This window comes from Thermobia domestica, chromosome 9 (assembly GCF_964235325.1).
Source record: "Thermobia domestica chromosome 9, izTheDome1.hap1.1, whole genome shotgun sequence".
Classification (NCBI taxonomy): Eukaryota; Metazoa; Arthropoda; class Insecta; order Zygentoma; family Lepismatidae; genus Thermobia; species Thermobia domestica.
This window is the reverse complement of record NC_137462.1, coordinates 243,345,286-243,362,571: the sequence shown is the minus strand read 5'-3', so window position 1 is coordinate 243,362,571 and position 17,286 is coordinate 243,345,286. Positions and strand designations below refer to the sequence as shown.

The window sequence follows — 17,286 nt, the reverse complement described above, 5'->3', positions numbered from 1 at the left end:
GAACCGGTTCCAAAACAGCCAAAACCAGCACTGCACCAGAAGAAGGTCCTCCTGTGTGTTTGGTGGACTGCTCAGGGCACGTGCATCGGGAACTGCTACCAGCCGGTTAGAGCATCAATGCAACTGTGTACTGTCAGTAGTTGAGCCGTGTTCAAGAAAAACTTAAAACTCTGGCACTTCTGAATCTCAAAGGGGTCCTCCTGTTACAGGACAACGCTAAGTACCACGTGGCTAGGATGATCCGAGACACCATTCTATGCCTTCGATGGGAAACACTATTGCATCCGCTATACTCCCCCTGACATTCCACCGTCCAATTATCACATGTTAAATTCCTTGGACAATCACCTTAGAGAACACCAGTTCAAATTCCTAGTAGAGGCGCAAAATGCACTTGACACCGCCTTCGCTTCACGGCCACCAAATTCTACCGCGATAGAATCCATGGCCTTCCTGAACGTTAGCAGAAGGCCGTCGATGCTGATGGGGACTATTTTTTTTTTTATCTTCCAGGTACGTCTTAGGTGACATATCGATGTTAAAAAGTGGTGGGTAAAAAAGCGACAGAACTTTCTTGGTTATCTTATCTTTGGGCTGGGGTTATAATAATGTGAAAAGTTCGGGAAAATGTGAGATCATCATCTGGTCTTATATGCTTTTAATCGCGTATATTCTTACGAAAAATTCATATTGTATTACTGGTACTTGTATTACACCATTTACGAAATATGCGTGCTTTGGAAAGTGAAAAAGAAACGTGATATTTTACTAGAACTCTAATACCCTGACTTACATTCAGGAACAAAACGGACGACATTCTTATTAACTAACTGATAATTCAACTTAAAAAAACACTCATTACTATAAAAACTACAATAATAAAGGAACGTCAAACGCACTTTCGCACAATGTACGACGAATGAAACCAGGAGCGCTAAGCAATTGCCACGCCGCGATCTCTCTTACTGGCCGCTGGCGAAAAACGAGGGATGACAAAAATCATACTTTCCTTTCTAAACAGCATGTTCTTAGTTAATCTGTACAAATGGGACAACAACGGAATAGGTAAGCGCTAGCTGTTCTAAGTTCTGGACTCTGAAATTTCGTCTTGTATAAAATCAGATGACATGATTCAACCAGCCAATGTATGATCGAGAAGAAATTGTGTCCTTTTGGTTTCCTGAATGTTGTAATAAAGTAATGTTATTTTAATTACCAGACTGTTCTACAACTTGACTTTACAGAATTTAAAATCAAAAGAAAATCTCACACTTGGTATTTCCAAAATAGTAATTATAATTCGGCGAAATGGCTAACCAAATGCTTATTAAATGATAAATGGTAATATTAGCCATAATTATTACAGAGAAGTAAGTTTTGAATTTCCCTGAAATCAGTGATAAAATAATTTTCACTTGATAATGGGCCATATAAATAGTCCCAAAGGTATCTCCATCTAATTGCTGTGTTAAAAACATTCGATTACAATAAGAATAGACATTCAAGTCGATGAGTAATATCTGCCATGGGGCAAACATATATGGTGAAAATGTAAATAAATAAATTATAAATAAAAACGAATGTTACGATGTTTGTTTGCAAACTTCTCCTAGACTATTGGACCAATTTTTGGTACATGAGTTCATCTTTCTTAACTGGATTTTATCTCATTTTCGGTCTGGAGGTGAAAGTGGGTCGGAACGGGATAATATTTAAGATTAATAATAATAATAATAATAAAATAAAGGCCGATATTGGTGTCCAATCAATAGTTTTCAGGGTTGCTGAGATGAATAGTGACACTGGCGTTGCCACTTCAAGTCCAAATTCATCCCATGTCGTTGTGAGGGTGACATGGATTTTTATCATTACACTTATATTGAAGTTCGTATCGTAAGGAGTAGGAATTCAAATACTTTCCCTAAATCTAACTCCTCATGCGAGGAACCAGCATTTCACCTAGTATATAAATAAATACATAATAATAATAATAGTTAGAGTATCTGAGAAATGCCACAGAATTAGCATTTAGAAAACATGATGAGTGTGACAAGACAGTGAACAAAAGCAACTACAGTGAAACATCTACTAACGGACACCTCCCGTAATGGGCATATTTTGTAATCCCCAAACACTGTAATAGGAAAAAATATATTGGCAAACCTCTCTAAAGCGGACAGTCTTTCCCGTCTTTATAAGTATTATTTATCTTTGTATTACGGACACTTTCTCTAGAAACAAGTTGAAAAGTATAGTAAAAGTATATTCAGTAATTCATACATGTGTTACCAAGGAAGCATTGTGATAATATTTTGCACCCTCAACTGGTTATTCAGGCTACTTGACACCTGCCAACCATTTGACAAACGCAATAATTTTGCTGGAACTTCCAATAGTATTCAAAACTTCTATAGCAGAAGTAGAGAGTTTGACGAAATAGATCGTGAAATTTTCGGTAATTCCTTTGTTACAATATTACTTGATAAAACAACACAAGTAGCAATTTTGAAAATTGTTTCACTACGTGTCAACGGTGGTGGAAGAAAGATTATTGGTGGAAATAGACCAGCACCAGCTTTGGACAAGTACATGTAAAAATGAAAACGTCGCGCGATTATATTACTTTAGGCTAGCAGAATGTGGATATGAGAGGAAAGGGAGAACACCTACAAAATTCACGTACACGATGCTGCCCATATTAAAAATGGATGCTAATATTAGCTTAGAAAAAAAAATAAATGAAATATTTAGTTTAACGTCTCACTGTTATCCTCTTTCGTCTAAAGAAGGCGGATGATTAACGAAACTAATGCTTGTGAAATTAAATTTTCTGTGCTCGAACCCGAAGACAGACGCACTGGACCTGTGACTAAATGTTGTGTTGCTATGTATGACCTGTTCCCAGCCAGAAGCAGCACCTCAAGCCACTGGATGCCCAATATGGCAATAACGAAGTTACACCTATAAGCGCAGTTGTCTTATGATTAACTTTTAATTAATTTTGATCAAATGATTCAAATGGGAAAAATTACCTGAATTATGTTGGTAATTAAAATGTTACTAAAGTGATGTTAATTTGTGACGCAATCAAAATCAAGTTAATTGGCTGTTTGATAAAAGAAAGTAACATTATTAGCAAATAGGTATTATACGTCTTGGGCCACATGATGTTTGACCTCCTCTGAAAGTATTCTGCTGGGCTAATCTTATCCTTCGAGACGAAGAACGTCTTCACAGAACCAAAACTCTTTCCACCAGAGCACATTTAAAAACGGCGAAGTAACACAGTTACTTTGTAAATTCTGAAGTATTGGTATTATCGCCTTCTTTTTTACGCTTTTCTCCGAGGAGAGATAGCAACTTGAATCATTAAGCAGAATGAGCTAATTCAGAATTTTGGACATCGCTTAAAAATCGAACTTTCATGTCATATAAACTCAAAATTATAGCACATGATCTCCAGGGGAAGAAAAGACCTCTAGTTCCCGTCCAAAAGTGTGCATGTTGAACAACAAACTCTAACATGATGAGTAATTTTATTTACAAAATATATCACTTGTGAAGTAGCTTAATATACCAAAAAACAATATATTTTACCTCGAATTTACATTAACTTATAAAGTTACCTTTATTGCAAAATGTAAATATGCATCAGGTAATAAAAGATTTAAATATACATACTATGTGCATGGCAATAAGTTACGGGAAACACCCTTTTTTTAACATTATACCATATTTTTTACAGTTTAAACTGTAATATATAATTAAATAAATGATCAAGACTAGAAATCTAATTATTATTTTTTTAAAAAATATCAATACATTAGATAGAATGGAATACTTTTACTACCATAGTTTTTTTTTAAACCAATTTTGGTACAAAGCAACTTTTTATTATTTTCATGACCAACTTAAATTAGTTTTTATATAAAACAATAAATTATGCTGTATTGGTAGGAAAGCCTCAATATATTATTTTAAATATTTTATTTAGAATGGGGTTTCATTAAACTGATCTCATGCACACTACACGAAACCTCAAAAAAACATAAAAAAGAAAATAACTAGGGTAAACATTTTTTTTTCTGTACAAATTCTCTTATACACAATTCTTATGACACACAATCAAGAAACCATTTTATAACAAGATAAATTAAAACTTAAATACAAATAAAAACAGAAATAAATTATTCATTGTTAACAAATATTTCTAAATTATTTATATATATATTTCTTAAATAGAATGCTCTCCCCTGCATGTGGTAACACGTTAAGAAGAACTCGAAAAGTTAATGTTCAGAAAAAAAAAAAAAAAAATGCGCATCAACAACGGGTTTGCTCTTTCCTGGTCAGTGAATACAGATCATATTATTGCTTACAAATGTGAGTGTAAGCTTTCACAACACTAGCTATTACTGTGCAGCTTCATCTCTATTCGTTCACGATGATAATGCAATTTTTATATCTATTGCAGTTATACACTTAAAAATTATGTTACTACACCAACACAAACAAGATTCATGCTTTTAAAACTATCTGTCTACCCTGTTTACTATTAGTTCTGTCAATGAATGGAGAAATTAAATAATAGATAATTCTTAAATCAAGTTCTCTGGTATAATATTAGTTCGATAGAACATTAGATACTCTAGCCTTAATGAAATCTTTAATTCTTGTTCAATATTATATTTTTAATTTATATAACAGAAACACACACACACACATATACATACGGGAAGTTCTTCGAACACAAACATAAGTCAACAAATAAACTATATTAATTTGTATTTTTGTTCTCAAGTGTCTCCACATATATACTAAAATAGTAAAATCAGGGAAATCAAAAAATCGTAACTTGTAAATTTGGTTAACTAGTTTCGTCAACAATTAAAAAAAAAGCTTTGTTTAACGTCCTACGAATATGTCCTTTAGGCTAAGGGAGACGGATGACTAAGGTAAGTGAATGATGGAAGAAATCGTGAAATGAGATTGTATGAGGGAGCGGGAGTGCCCTTAGAAAACCCACGGTCACAATGTTGTCTACCACAAATCTAACAATTGGACACTCATGTGCTAGAACAAGGGGACAATACATTCGAAATGTTGCTTTCCACATGAAGAAATTTATTTAAAGAATAGCTCTTCCCTTTTCCTTTTGATTCGAATTTTTGACATTTCTTGCTGGCACATTTGTATATTGGTGTGAAAATATGTTGCCACAATCGTCATTAAATCGAATTCATGGAGAAATATTAATTTTATGACTGATAATTTCATCAAGATTTCCGTACATTAAACTTGCCATTATCCATATGAAATGTTTTGGTAATGCTCGAGGGAAGATAAGCTATCTTGAAAAGTGAAGATTAATTAAAATATACATTCGAATTTATCTGGGGTACAAAGTACGAACAGTTCAAATACAATTTAGAAGAAAAAAAAAAAAAAAAAAAACATCGTTGATAATTTTTGGATGATACGCAGCAATATACCGCCTTCCACTGAGTTTTATGTATTTGTTTTTCCTTGTAAGATATGATTTTGCTAGTTTTTAACCCAAGAAATTTCCGATCTGTCTGTTACAGTTAAGCTAAATGCACAAAAGATCCTCTATCACGTGCTAAATATTCACAAAGCTCCAACTGCTTTGGAAGTTCACATATTTTAGCATAAAGGCTTTTGCTAGGCTACGATTACAGATTTTTTCAACGATATTAAGCTAATCAAAGTACTACTACTCATGTACTTAACACAATTTCTTTTGAGTTCAATTAGAAAAAAATAACTAGAATTACCTCAATTATTGTACCTTTCTTTTAGTTCAGAGGTAATCTACAAACAGTATTTTTAAATATCTTGGGATAATATTTCAGTACAACTAACAATTTGTAATTTGACACCACTTTCTACGCTCTGGCTATTGTATTTTGTCGGAACTTGTTACTACTTATACTGTAATCATTGGTGGAAAAATTCATACAATATTTCCTTAGACGTATTATTAGTGTAGTTCTAAGAAGTATTACCATCCTCGTTCTTCTGTGTTTAATATTTTAAGATTGTAATACAAAAGGCACCTTACTTTAACTAAGAATAAATACAATCTGACAAAATACTATGTATTATTAACTTCTTTTACAGTTTCGGCACTATACCACTAATTTTATCAGATATAATATGTCTGATGAAAGCGGATGATTATTGCGGAAATTGTAACACAACTTACTACTAACACATAGTGCTTTGTCAGTTTTTTTATTTCTTTATTTTAAATTCTTAGTTATAGGTAGGTCCAAAGCTAGTATGAATAGTATAAGTTTTTTTTTTTTTTCTTATAGATTTCAGGACGGTCTATTTGGAGTGTTTATTATTTATTTACATCCAAATGTTATGGCTTATGAAAAAATACAAACTGGACCCAATTGGAAATCGCAGATCAAGAACAAGTGTTCTAGCCTTTCCGTAAACTGGAACCCTCTCTAACTGAATTCGTTGCGAAGTGCTGAGACATATATGCTTTCCTTAAACTAAATAACCGAAGAAGAAAAGCTATACAAAAGAAATAATATGTACAAAAAAATCCATAAATAATAGAATTAACACATTAAATCTGACTTATACAATCTTACATAATGAACATACTATACAAATATATATATATACATGTGGATAATGCATCTTCATTGAAGCGTTATGAAACTGATATAATCACTGAGACTTATAAAGCTTAGAGTTACAGTTTTTAATTTCTTCAATCGTATATTTCACGAAAAAACTTTTGTACGCATGGTATTGTTCTTAAATTAATAGTAAGATATTTGAATAGTATGCATTCAAATACACAATGATGTGTTGTTGTTATTATCTGTTGTTAAGTTTTGGATAGTAGATTCTTTCGCATATTTGTTTACAAAGTTAGATAGTCACGTTAAAAAGTCTCTCCTTCCCTGCCTATAATTTCTGAATTAACCAACTACTATTTTGACTTTACAGAAGGATTTTACTGTAACCAATAAATTCATCCAAAAATTTATCACACACAGTTAACACAGTCTAAATGCTGATCTAGGAGAGACGAAAATTTTATCGATACTCATGCATGTCAACTGATACGTAATTGCACTAAGCCACTTTTAAGATTGTCAGCTTAACGCTTTCCAGTATACAAGCGTACATGTACGAAGCAGCACTAACAACGAGTGAAAACTGAAGCGAATACCCTGAGTAACACAAAACCTGGTAAAGTGCATAGCAATGCACTGGTTGAGCGGTGGTTTCGTTCTCTAAAGCCTAAGACCACTCACTGCCCCTGAAACTACGATTTGGCTCTAACAGTGATTTTATTACGGGTGAACCACTGTGTTCCAAAGGGTTAAAGTTCTACTGCACTGTAAATAATAACTATAATGGGGTCTCAACTGCAAAATGCACCACATAAGAGGTTAGGTATGTATTTCAGAATTTGTGTAACGAGGAATGAACAACAGCTTGAAACTTTTTTTTTTTTTTTTTTTTAAAATTTAGAGAATGGCATTAGAATAATAATCTTTTTAAAATACGTGACCATTTCTTACGAAATCCGACAGCCTGAGCAATACTAGCGATTACACAGATGGTGCTTTAGAGAATTTCTGCATGCAGCGCTGCTTTTATCATGATTAATTTTAAATTTTAAGCGAAGGATAGATATTAAGTAATCATCTTTTATATTTCTTGCTGCGTTAGAATCATAATTTTAAAATATTTTCCCCATGTTTAGTGAAAGAAAGAGCCAAGTCCTAGTATTAAATGTACGAAATTCGAAATATTAGTAAGAAAAATAGTTCTTAGAATAGAAACTAATCACGCAACTTTAAAAATACCTAGATACAAGCACAGTATATGGTTCGAACCTACGACCTTTCGAACCACAGTGAAGACTATACCACAGGACCTTCCTACCAACAATATGTATGGCTAAAATTTGATGTTCAAGAGATCCCACGTTTTTTATAATCAAAATATTTATAACAAACATATAAAAAAAAGTTTGTAAACGTGTTTTATATTTCGTATTACAATCAGTTACTCATGAACATAATAAAGTTACGTAACAGGACGAAGAGTTGGTTTTTGACAGTATTCTCCCTATATTAATTACAGTACGGAATGTACAACAGAATGCAAAAAACGAGCTACGGTTTCTTTTTAAAGGTTTCGGCAAAGCATACTCAAATACTACTGAGGAAAGACATTGTGGTATCGGTCCATTTCTGTGCTTGCAATGAATATAATTACGTGAAGAAAGTTGAAAGTCGCAGCTTCAGATTTTACACGTTATTAAAGGTACTGAGAACTTTTGCTTAATTTTCATATATCCAACGAAAAGCGTATCAGACCATCATATTTTCTACTCTCGATGTCAGTTACGTTTTGACATCGAAAACAGCGGAACAGAAAAAAAGATTTACACAAAATAAAGAATTTTATATAAATAAGGTAAAATATTAGTAAATACAGAAAACAAGTGATTCTCCCTTCTTCAGAAAAAAATTGAGTTACATTTTGTGCTTCTTCCTATTCATTTAAAGAACGTTGCATCAATGGAGAATCATCGTCATTGAACTCATAAATCACTAATATGCCTTAATATTTTTAAACTTGTCACATCCATTTAATCTAGCCACAAACTTTTTATTTTATTTTTTTTTATTTTTCAACTATTATTTTTTGAGTGATCAATAGTACATTTTCATACTGTAATGCTGAAAAGTAAAATACACACGACTTTGTTACTTAGCTCGAAAACATTTATATTTAGTTATACGCAGATTCAGATTTTCTTCTAAATACGAAAGATATTAATTACTACGTTCCCGACGCAATATGTCGAATTACCCGCATTTAGTTTTCATAACATGTATGGTTCCTCTATTTATAGTTAGTTTAATCATATGTTATTTACATAATATTATTTTAACTTAATGAAATTAATGATAATTATCGCGATATTCAGATACAGGCATCTTATGTTTTCTCAATAATATTGACTGCAGAGGCCACTTCTTGCTTATATATTATTCAGTTGCCACTTTACGACTATGGAAAGACAGATATTAAATACTCGAACATATTTTTTAAGTAGTCCATTTTTTAAGTATAAAAATCTACGAACGTAAAGTTTGTTTATTTTTTTTTTTAATAAATTATATTTTCAAAACCTTAGTTTACCATTCGTAACATGGTATTTGGCGAATGCGATATTATAACAAGTAAATCTCAAATTTTACGGTTCTCTTAACTGGATACACTATGTAGTAGCAAATGAATCACTCTACTAGATTTTAAGTATCTACCTAATACTGAAAAAGTAATATTCATAAACGAAAATAGAATTTATGAAATTAAAAAATATACAAACAATAACTGCATAATCTCATAGCAATTGAAATGAATATGCACAATAATAGCGGATAGCCGTTTAAAAGCTTTAACACACATTTTTTCACGACAGAAATACGACCCATGTACGACCAGATGCGATAAATATGCTGATTCAGGCACCTGCTTTATAAAGGATTGACTCTACTAGATTACAGAAGTATAATCAAACTGTGCTCTTGTCTCTAAAGCTACATATTCACTCACTATCACACATTTTCACTCAAACATGCTTTGGGCATGATTACGAAATCTATCCTCCGCAAAAGAATAATTAAAAAATACAAATTGCTTGGCAACTCATGAAATGGATCCTCTTTCGCACTTGTACTCAAATAATAAGGAAACAGGCTTCAGCACTAAACTCCACCAGACTTGTCCTTACTTAATGATTATGTACATAAAAAATATTATAAGTTAGTACACGGAGTTAAGTACTTTGTGGTCAGTTCAACATTAAATCAAACTTCAATATCAAACACAGTAGATACATGAGAAAGTATACAATAATGTAATTTCATAATTGCATATTGCATATTCTCACTATTACAGTTGCTTCAATGCTTTCCAGAGAGTCCAGCTCATGGAGAATATTGCAAAGTTGGTTTCCACGGTTTTTGATCTCGGCTTCCATTCTAAATGTTTTACCATTCGTATTATGCCTTGTCATGCTTTAAATTTGGTAGGAGAAAAGGCAGAGTCTTCTTTAACAATTATTACTTCTAACTTTCATAGCTAGAAGATCCTTGATCATGCCCTGGGCTTGGAGGTGTGCTTGGATTGCTGCTATTATTCGATGCGATAGAATGTCTTGGACTTCCCCCTGTAGTTTGGTCCTAAAACATAACAGATTTTTAACAAATTTAACACATACTAAGTAATGAAAAAAAAATCAACATTTAAAGCTGTCTTTTTATTTGCTTTTATATAGTAAAATGCGAAATAGTATTAATATTTATTATTGTTAAAATTAACTTAAATTTGCTAAAGGCAATTCGAAACCGCTTAAAACATTTTTATTTTTGCAAAATTATTAAGCACATAAGTTTCAACTTAATCTTTGTCTATCATGTCAGATAACGTTTCTTTTGTGATATTATGCTTTGTATTATGTATGCATGTATGTCAACGATGCTAAGCTGTGAAACTGATCCTGTTATTTATTATTTGAGCCTCCTTTCATAGAAGACATCATGATGCTACAGAATGTAAATTTTGGAACCGGTGTACCACAGAAGAAACTTCTAGAGTTCAGTTCAATGACAAAGATGTGATAATGGAAACTAAAGGCGAAATATTAAAGCTTAAAGAAAATAGGAAGTTTGTTTCCAAAATTTTTCTTCTTTGTTGCTTACCGCAGAGGAAGACTATCACGCGAAATACACACTGAAATTTATTCCAATATTTATGTTCAGTAGTAATGGATTCATCAGGGGTGGCCCTAGGCAATTTGCAGACCGTGCAATTACATCATTTGCCGCCCCTTTCTCCAGAGAGAACAAATCGTAAAAGCCACGATTTTTAAGTATGCTACCTCAACATGAACAATGTAGGGGAGAGAAAGGGCACACGCACTCAGAAAGGCCTAAACACTACAAATACAATCTTCTTGTGTGTTTTTTTTAAAACTGTTTCCACCTCTAATGATAAGGAACTTGTTTGTGACAAAGACAAGACTAATTAATTTTCATATTAAAACTGTGCTGGTGTTTTTTTAAAACTGTTTCCACCTCCAATGATAAGGAACTTGTTTCTGACAAAGGCAAGACTAATTTTCATATTAAAACTGTGCTGATTAACTAAATGGAACAGGTGTTCGCTACTGTTCGAGAATTGAGTTCTTGTATTTGACAGCAATTAAGCAATTCATATTGGGATTTGTTTGATCATTTGCTTTAGCATTGTCTATGTGACCTTAAACTAATGCGACCTAAACATGATTTATGGATGTACAGTAGTATTCAAATAGGTCAGCTTAGTAAATTTAACTAGCATCATCATGAAGTCTGTTTCTAAGAAGAAATATTTATTTTACATATTATAGTTATGACAGATTTTGCCGACCTTCGGAACTTGATGCGCTGTGCAGATGCACGTGTTGCACAGATAGTAGAGCCGGCCCTAGGATCCATGTATTACATTCACGTTAAAACAGCTTCTGCACCACCTGGAAGATGCAGAAGCAGAAGAAAAAGCAAACTCTACTGACAAAGTACATCAGTTGTGTTTATAGATGAAATGGCCGAGATTAATTTCTAGAAATTTGACATAGAAACAAACAGTATTCTTCATTTGGCAGACCAGTTTTGCACAAAAAATGCGCGGCGTTTGTCATTCGTAAAAACTTTGCGTTGCTTCTAACATATATTTTGTAATTTCATTGAAGAGTAAACATGACAAACCAAAGGACGTTAATTCAGGTTTAAAACTGAAGACTACTCATGCTTAAAAACACCTCATAAATGAAAACGGTGAGGTAAGAAATTTATTAAACAGCCACTACAAAGGCTTCAAAGATTGGTCTGAAACATTTGAGTAGTTCAGAAAAAGGGGCGAACACAACAAATCATTTTGCATGTACCTCTTTAAATGACATGGAGAGCAGGTGCGTTGAACGTGTTTACACCTCACACTGATGTCTTAGTTCGGCTTGACATTTGGTACCCACAGCTTTCTAGAAGGCAGCATTATCTCTGATAGGTTCGAAATCAAGAGAAATTCAAGGAAACTTAAACAAAAGCAAGTAGTTGCGATGCCTGGTATATGCACTACCTTGGACAATGATATGACTGAAATTTTTTGTGATCCCTCGAAGTTACCTTCTGGAACTGTTTCATTAGTGCAAGTGACAGAAGTACCAAGTTCTTTCGCCTCTCGCTAGAACTTTGACTAGCGCTAAAGAAATTTCTGATGGTTTAGAAGAGTATCTTCATTCTTCTATTTTAAAAGGCTATAACTATACTAAACCAAATGATTAGTTTTTCACTGAAGCAAGTATAAAGTGCTGCTCTACCCCTAAATTTGGCTTAGTTTCGTCCTGTAGTTGCACGATTTGAAAACATTATTTGTAATACTACTGATGTCGCTGAAACCTCTTCTCTCATGATCACCACAATGTGGTTCTAACTTTCAGATATATGTATACTTCGCTGTGTTTCTTAATAGTGTTTGTCATTGATGGTGTCTTGCAAAAAATTGAAGATGTGTTTCTTTTCACGTGAACATAACACTGATTTCAGGCAAAAATGTGGGCATTTATGGCTCATTTATTTATCAGGCAAAAATGAGCCATATGACTACAAAGATTACACGACTCGCTATAGTTGGTATTAATTAAATAAGCAGATCGAATTCTAGAAATCGGAATTATGTCAACATGAAGCAAGTCTCCAAACTACAGTCTAATCTGAACATATGTACTGCTAACAACTGGAGGTACACACTTATTACCATATAATTAATGTAAGAATTTAGTAATTTCTAACAACTGTATAATAATTCCTCAATGAAACCTAATATAAAAATAAAATTTGTTTTGAAAAGAAGAAAAACTTGATCATTAAACTGACAAGAAGTCACATCCTAATTTCATACTTGCCATGTGGCTGTTCTACTATTTAGGTTATCAGTGACACGATCATTCTCTTCTTTCCTATTTACTGCCATTTAATCAGTCATCTGAGACAATCTTCTATTCTGTAAATATTTAGACTGAGATTTACTGAGATTTGCAGAAACTTACAAAAGTCACAAACTTTAAATGACTTCTTCGTTTTCACGCAATATTAATGTGCACGGAACAACGCAAAGCACAAAAACCTGACTGCTAGACAAACTAGAGCTTAAATCACTAATCATGCCGCTAGTAGTTCAAGTGGAAGAGCATCCGACTGGGAAGGGGAAGATTGACGTGTGAGGTCAGTACAGTATATAAAAATTGAAAGTAATAAAGATTTACAAAAATAATTTAGTCAACATATTCTAGAAGTAAGGAGAGAACGATTTACCTTTCACTCTTCTCGGTCATTCCCTATTTGCTGAACTATCAAATTACTTTATTAATCTACATAAATAATAAGCCACAACGAAGCATGAATACTTACACAAGTAACAACACCGCTAAAAACGTAATCACTTATATTAACTAAATGCGACTTTTCTTTAAAAATAAAATATTTCTAAAATGTAACATGATACGTACGGCGCATACTTCATGAAGAGATGACACACTCCCAACGTTCCCTGGTAAATTGTGTGGAATTTGTGAATCCGCATCACCTAAACCTTCAGGTGATCTTGGAAGAGACGGCGGAGTTACAGCTGGTCTAGGGGGTCCTGTTGATCTTCTCGTTGATGCAGAACCTATAATGGAAAAAGTTACGTTTAGTTCTAACTGGCATTTTTACAATACTTTAATGAACACGTTTCATGGTTCCTACAAGCCGAAAAGTTGACCTTTGATTGTCTGTTCATCTGTTCGTTCGTCCTAATGTATGCAAAAAGTGTTCCATGTTGTTTTGCAGTTGGCAAACCTGTTCTTACGATAATTGTTATCTGCTGTGACTCCGATTAATGTAGCTTCAATTGCTTTGACCAGTTTTCGTTAGTTTGTTACAGACATGGTGAAGTTTACAATGCAGCAACGCGTGTTGATTGTGAACACATTTTACCAAAGTGGTGAAAGTGCAACGCAGATAGTGCGAAAACTCGTACGATTTTTGGAAGAAATGAAGTCCGTAGTATGATCATAGGTACTCGGTTAATTTTTGGACAACAGACTGCTTTACGCAGTTCAGCAAAACCGGCTAAAATTCTCACAGTCAAATGATGTTCTCCATAGTCATAACAGACAGCCTCATCTATTCGGAATTATGATATTTTGTGTAAAGGTAAGAACATCGAAGTGCTAACTCTCTTCAAAACTAAAGGATTCACCGTACAATATGTAGCTTGCGCTAAGAATTGTTATCGGAATCTCAATTTTAAGTGTCTAAACAGAACAGACACATGGACTTGTTAAACGCCTTTGAAAGTTGCGAAAAGATTGCAATTATATTTAAAAATAAACGGGGAATATATTAACAAGTGTCAGAAATTTATCAATTACTAAGAGAAAAAGATATGTACAAGTTTCTTCTAATAGTCGGTCCGAACAGCAGCAAGGAAGCTGGTGTACAGAAAAACTTTTTGATACTAAGAATACGAACACCTCATTCGTCAGCGTTAATTTCAGAAATTTAATCTGAACACTACAAAGAATGGAATGGATCAAATTGATTTATTACTAATTTTCTAGTGGATTTAAAATGACATTTTTCTTGCTATTTCCTTCCAGTTTTCTGATTGCACTGTAGTTAATTCTGTTAATTTTTAAATTCATTTCTGTTAGAAAATTAGATAGAAATGCCTACAAACCCGCCTATGGCTCATTTAGACTCATGATAAAATAAATATTTAATCCTTGTTTCTGACTTTTAAAACGGCAATTATAGACTATACATTTAGCAATCGGCATTATAAACAAGAACAAGAATATACTAATATAATAAATATAATATAAGAATAGTAAATAATAATAATAATATTTAGGTTTCCCATGAGACGAGACAGATATTTTCGTAACGTTGCACGAGATAAAACAGTTCTTCCAATAGAAAAAATGTACACTTTCTGAAGTGAGATACACAACACCTTTTCTAAAATAGAGTGTCTCAAACTCTAACAATGACAACATATAAGCGCCATAGCTATTACTTTTCCACCCCAGTCAGTTCTTTGCTCACTATAGTACACTTTTAAAATTTTTAGTAAAAATTACCGTTATATCATCTACATGGCAGTTCACAGTACAGCGAATAAATATTTTGAGTAATCTGCAAAAAATCATTTGTTTCCATTTGTTTACAAACTTAGATTCTTCAAAATAACTACTTTATATACTCTTTCTCTCCAGTTTCTTATTTTGTATCACTGTTTACCAGTATATACTACAAACACTTCCAGTAAAAGTTTTGTATGAAATAGAAAGAGTAGATTTAAACTGAAATCAGTGTCTACAACCGAACGCATTGAATTATTATTGTTGTGTTCTCTGTTTATCCTTGGAAAAGTGTGTCTTTGACAGAATGTCGCAAAACAGTTCCAACGTTTTGTGCAGTGACTAAATAGCTAATTTGAGAAGATAGTAAGTGACCAACCTGGAAACTACAATCTATCAACACACTGTAAATCAGTGTGGTCATACACTTAACGGATTATCAGTACATGAATAATAAAAGTGCATCGAGTTTAAGCCTCCTCCTGTCTCATACTTAGAATATTCAGAAATCAGATATAACCAGTCTACGTGTTAATAATACACCTATATTGGATCTAGCTTACACAAGTGCTTGCATTTTGTTCAGAGGAGGTACAAGTAAGCATATCAACAGAAGGTTGTTTTTGGAATTATAAATGACATAAGAAAGGACCAACTTTTTCAATATCCAGTTAAACCTAAAAATAAGATACGTTGTAAAGAAAACACTGCCAGATTAATGTTAAATACAGGAAGATATCGTTACTATGTTGCAATTCCTGCATAATATTTATCTGTGAAAAATATTGAATACAACTTCTTGTACGTGAAAGAAAATTGCTGCATGCTTGAATATTACGCGTAAATAATAATTAAATGCAAATATAGATATACATATCACAATATTGCGAGCGGTGATTATATTCAATGAGAAAAAGCGGAAAGGCTATTACTCACCGCAAAAAATATGTAGCTGAATTTTCTTCTACATGCAACAGGTAGCGCTTTCGGATGCTACTTCCTTTATCAGCCTGTGGTAGACTTAAAAAAGGATAAAAGCATGAAGGATGGTTAAAAGGTTAGGATATGTTAAAAAAAAAAAATCTTCTGTCAAGCATTAAAACACACGGGAATAGAAACTCACTGACATGGTACACTGCTGTTCATTGTCTTCTGTTCTTGCTTTCCAAATGGTGAAAGTATGTAGTGAAAAGATCACTCCAAATAATATTTATTTCTCCTCTATCCAGGCTAAGCGAGGGCCTTTCTTTCTGAATATAATATGATTCCTTGATTTTTCGTTCCGTTGCTGTTTTTGCTTTTTCAATTAAACATGATTCCACGATTTGATGGTTATAATCTCTAAGATGCGCTGCTAGACCGGATAACTGTTGCGGATTCCGAGATTTCGAGGTACGAACGTGCTCAGTTATTCTAGTACAAATGTTCCTTTTTGTTTGACCTATATACATTTTATCACACTGACATTTCATCCGATAGACGCCACTGCTTTGTAAAGGGTCAGTAAAAAATGCTTTAAAATTGGCTATGTATTTATTTATCTATAGATTTTGGAGGAACTTCTGAAATTTTGATGATGTGTCTTTGCAGGATCTTGATTTTTTGCTGAAAAATGCGGAACCAAAGGGACACCAATCCATCTGTTAGTTACGGCATCTGTTGTTGGTTGGTGGTGCCGACGATCTCCTGTTGTACTTGTTTGTACCATTTTAACAATAAAGATTTTTGGAAATCATTTTCCTGTTTAATTTGTAATAAATACTGTATTTCCTTGTTGAGATCCTCAGAGAGGTCTGAAAGTAAAAGAGCTCTCCTAAAAAAGTTTTTCCAAACATTTAATTTCTGAAGCCATGAATGTGATGATTTGAAGTTGATATATTTGTACCAGCAGAAGGTTTGCAGTATACCGAAGTAAAAAATCTATTGTTATATCTTTTAATGGTAATGTCAAGAAAGTTAAGAGCACCATTTTCTTTAAGTTTCTTCGTAAATTTTATTCTAGGGTGAATTTGGTTAAACTCATCGAACAATTTAATTCTTGAGGGTCC

The 17,286-nt window shown here is 33.1% G+C and overlaps 1 protein-coding gene across 3 annotated transcripts in view; it reads right to left on the bottom strand.

Moving 5' to 3' along the window:
- Nucleotides 1–3,828: 3,828 nt before the first annotated feature.
- The window catches only part of gek (serine/threonine-protein kinase gek), a 223,251-nt gene continuing 209,793 nt past the window's right edge, over nucleotides 3,829–17,286 (bottom strand). For all 3 annotated transcript variants that reach the window (XM_081725920.1, XM_081725921.1, XM_081725922.1), the window contains exons 31-32: nucleotides 13,622–13,782; nucleotides 3,829–10,256 (exon numbers count right to left, since the gene is read on the bottom strand). In XM_081725920.1, coding sequence (XP_081582046.1) covers nucleotides 10,143–10,256; nucleotides 13,622–13,782 — 275 coding nt within the window. In that variant the 3' untranslated portion in view covers nucleotides 3,829–10,142. The remainder of the gene's footprint in view (nucleotides 10,257–13,621; nucleotides 13,783–17,286) is intronic.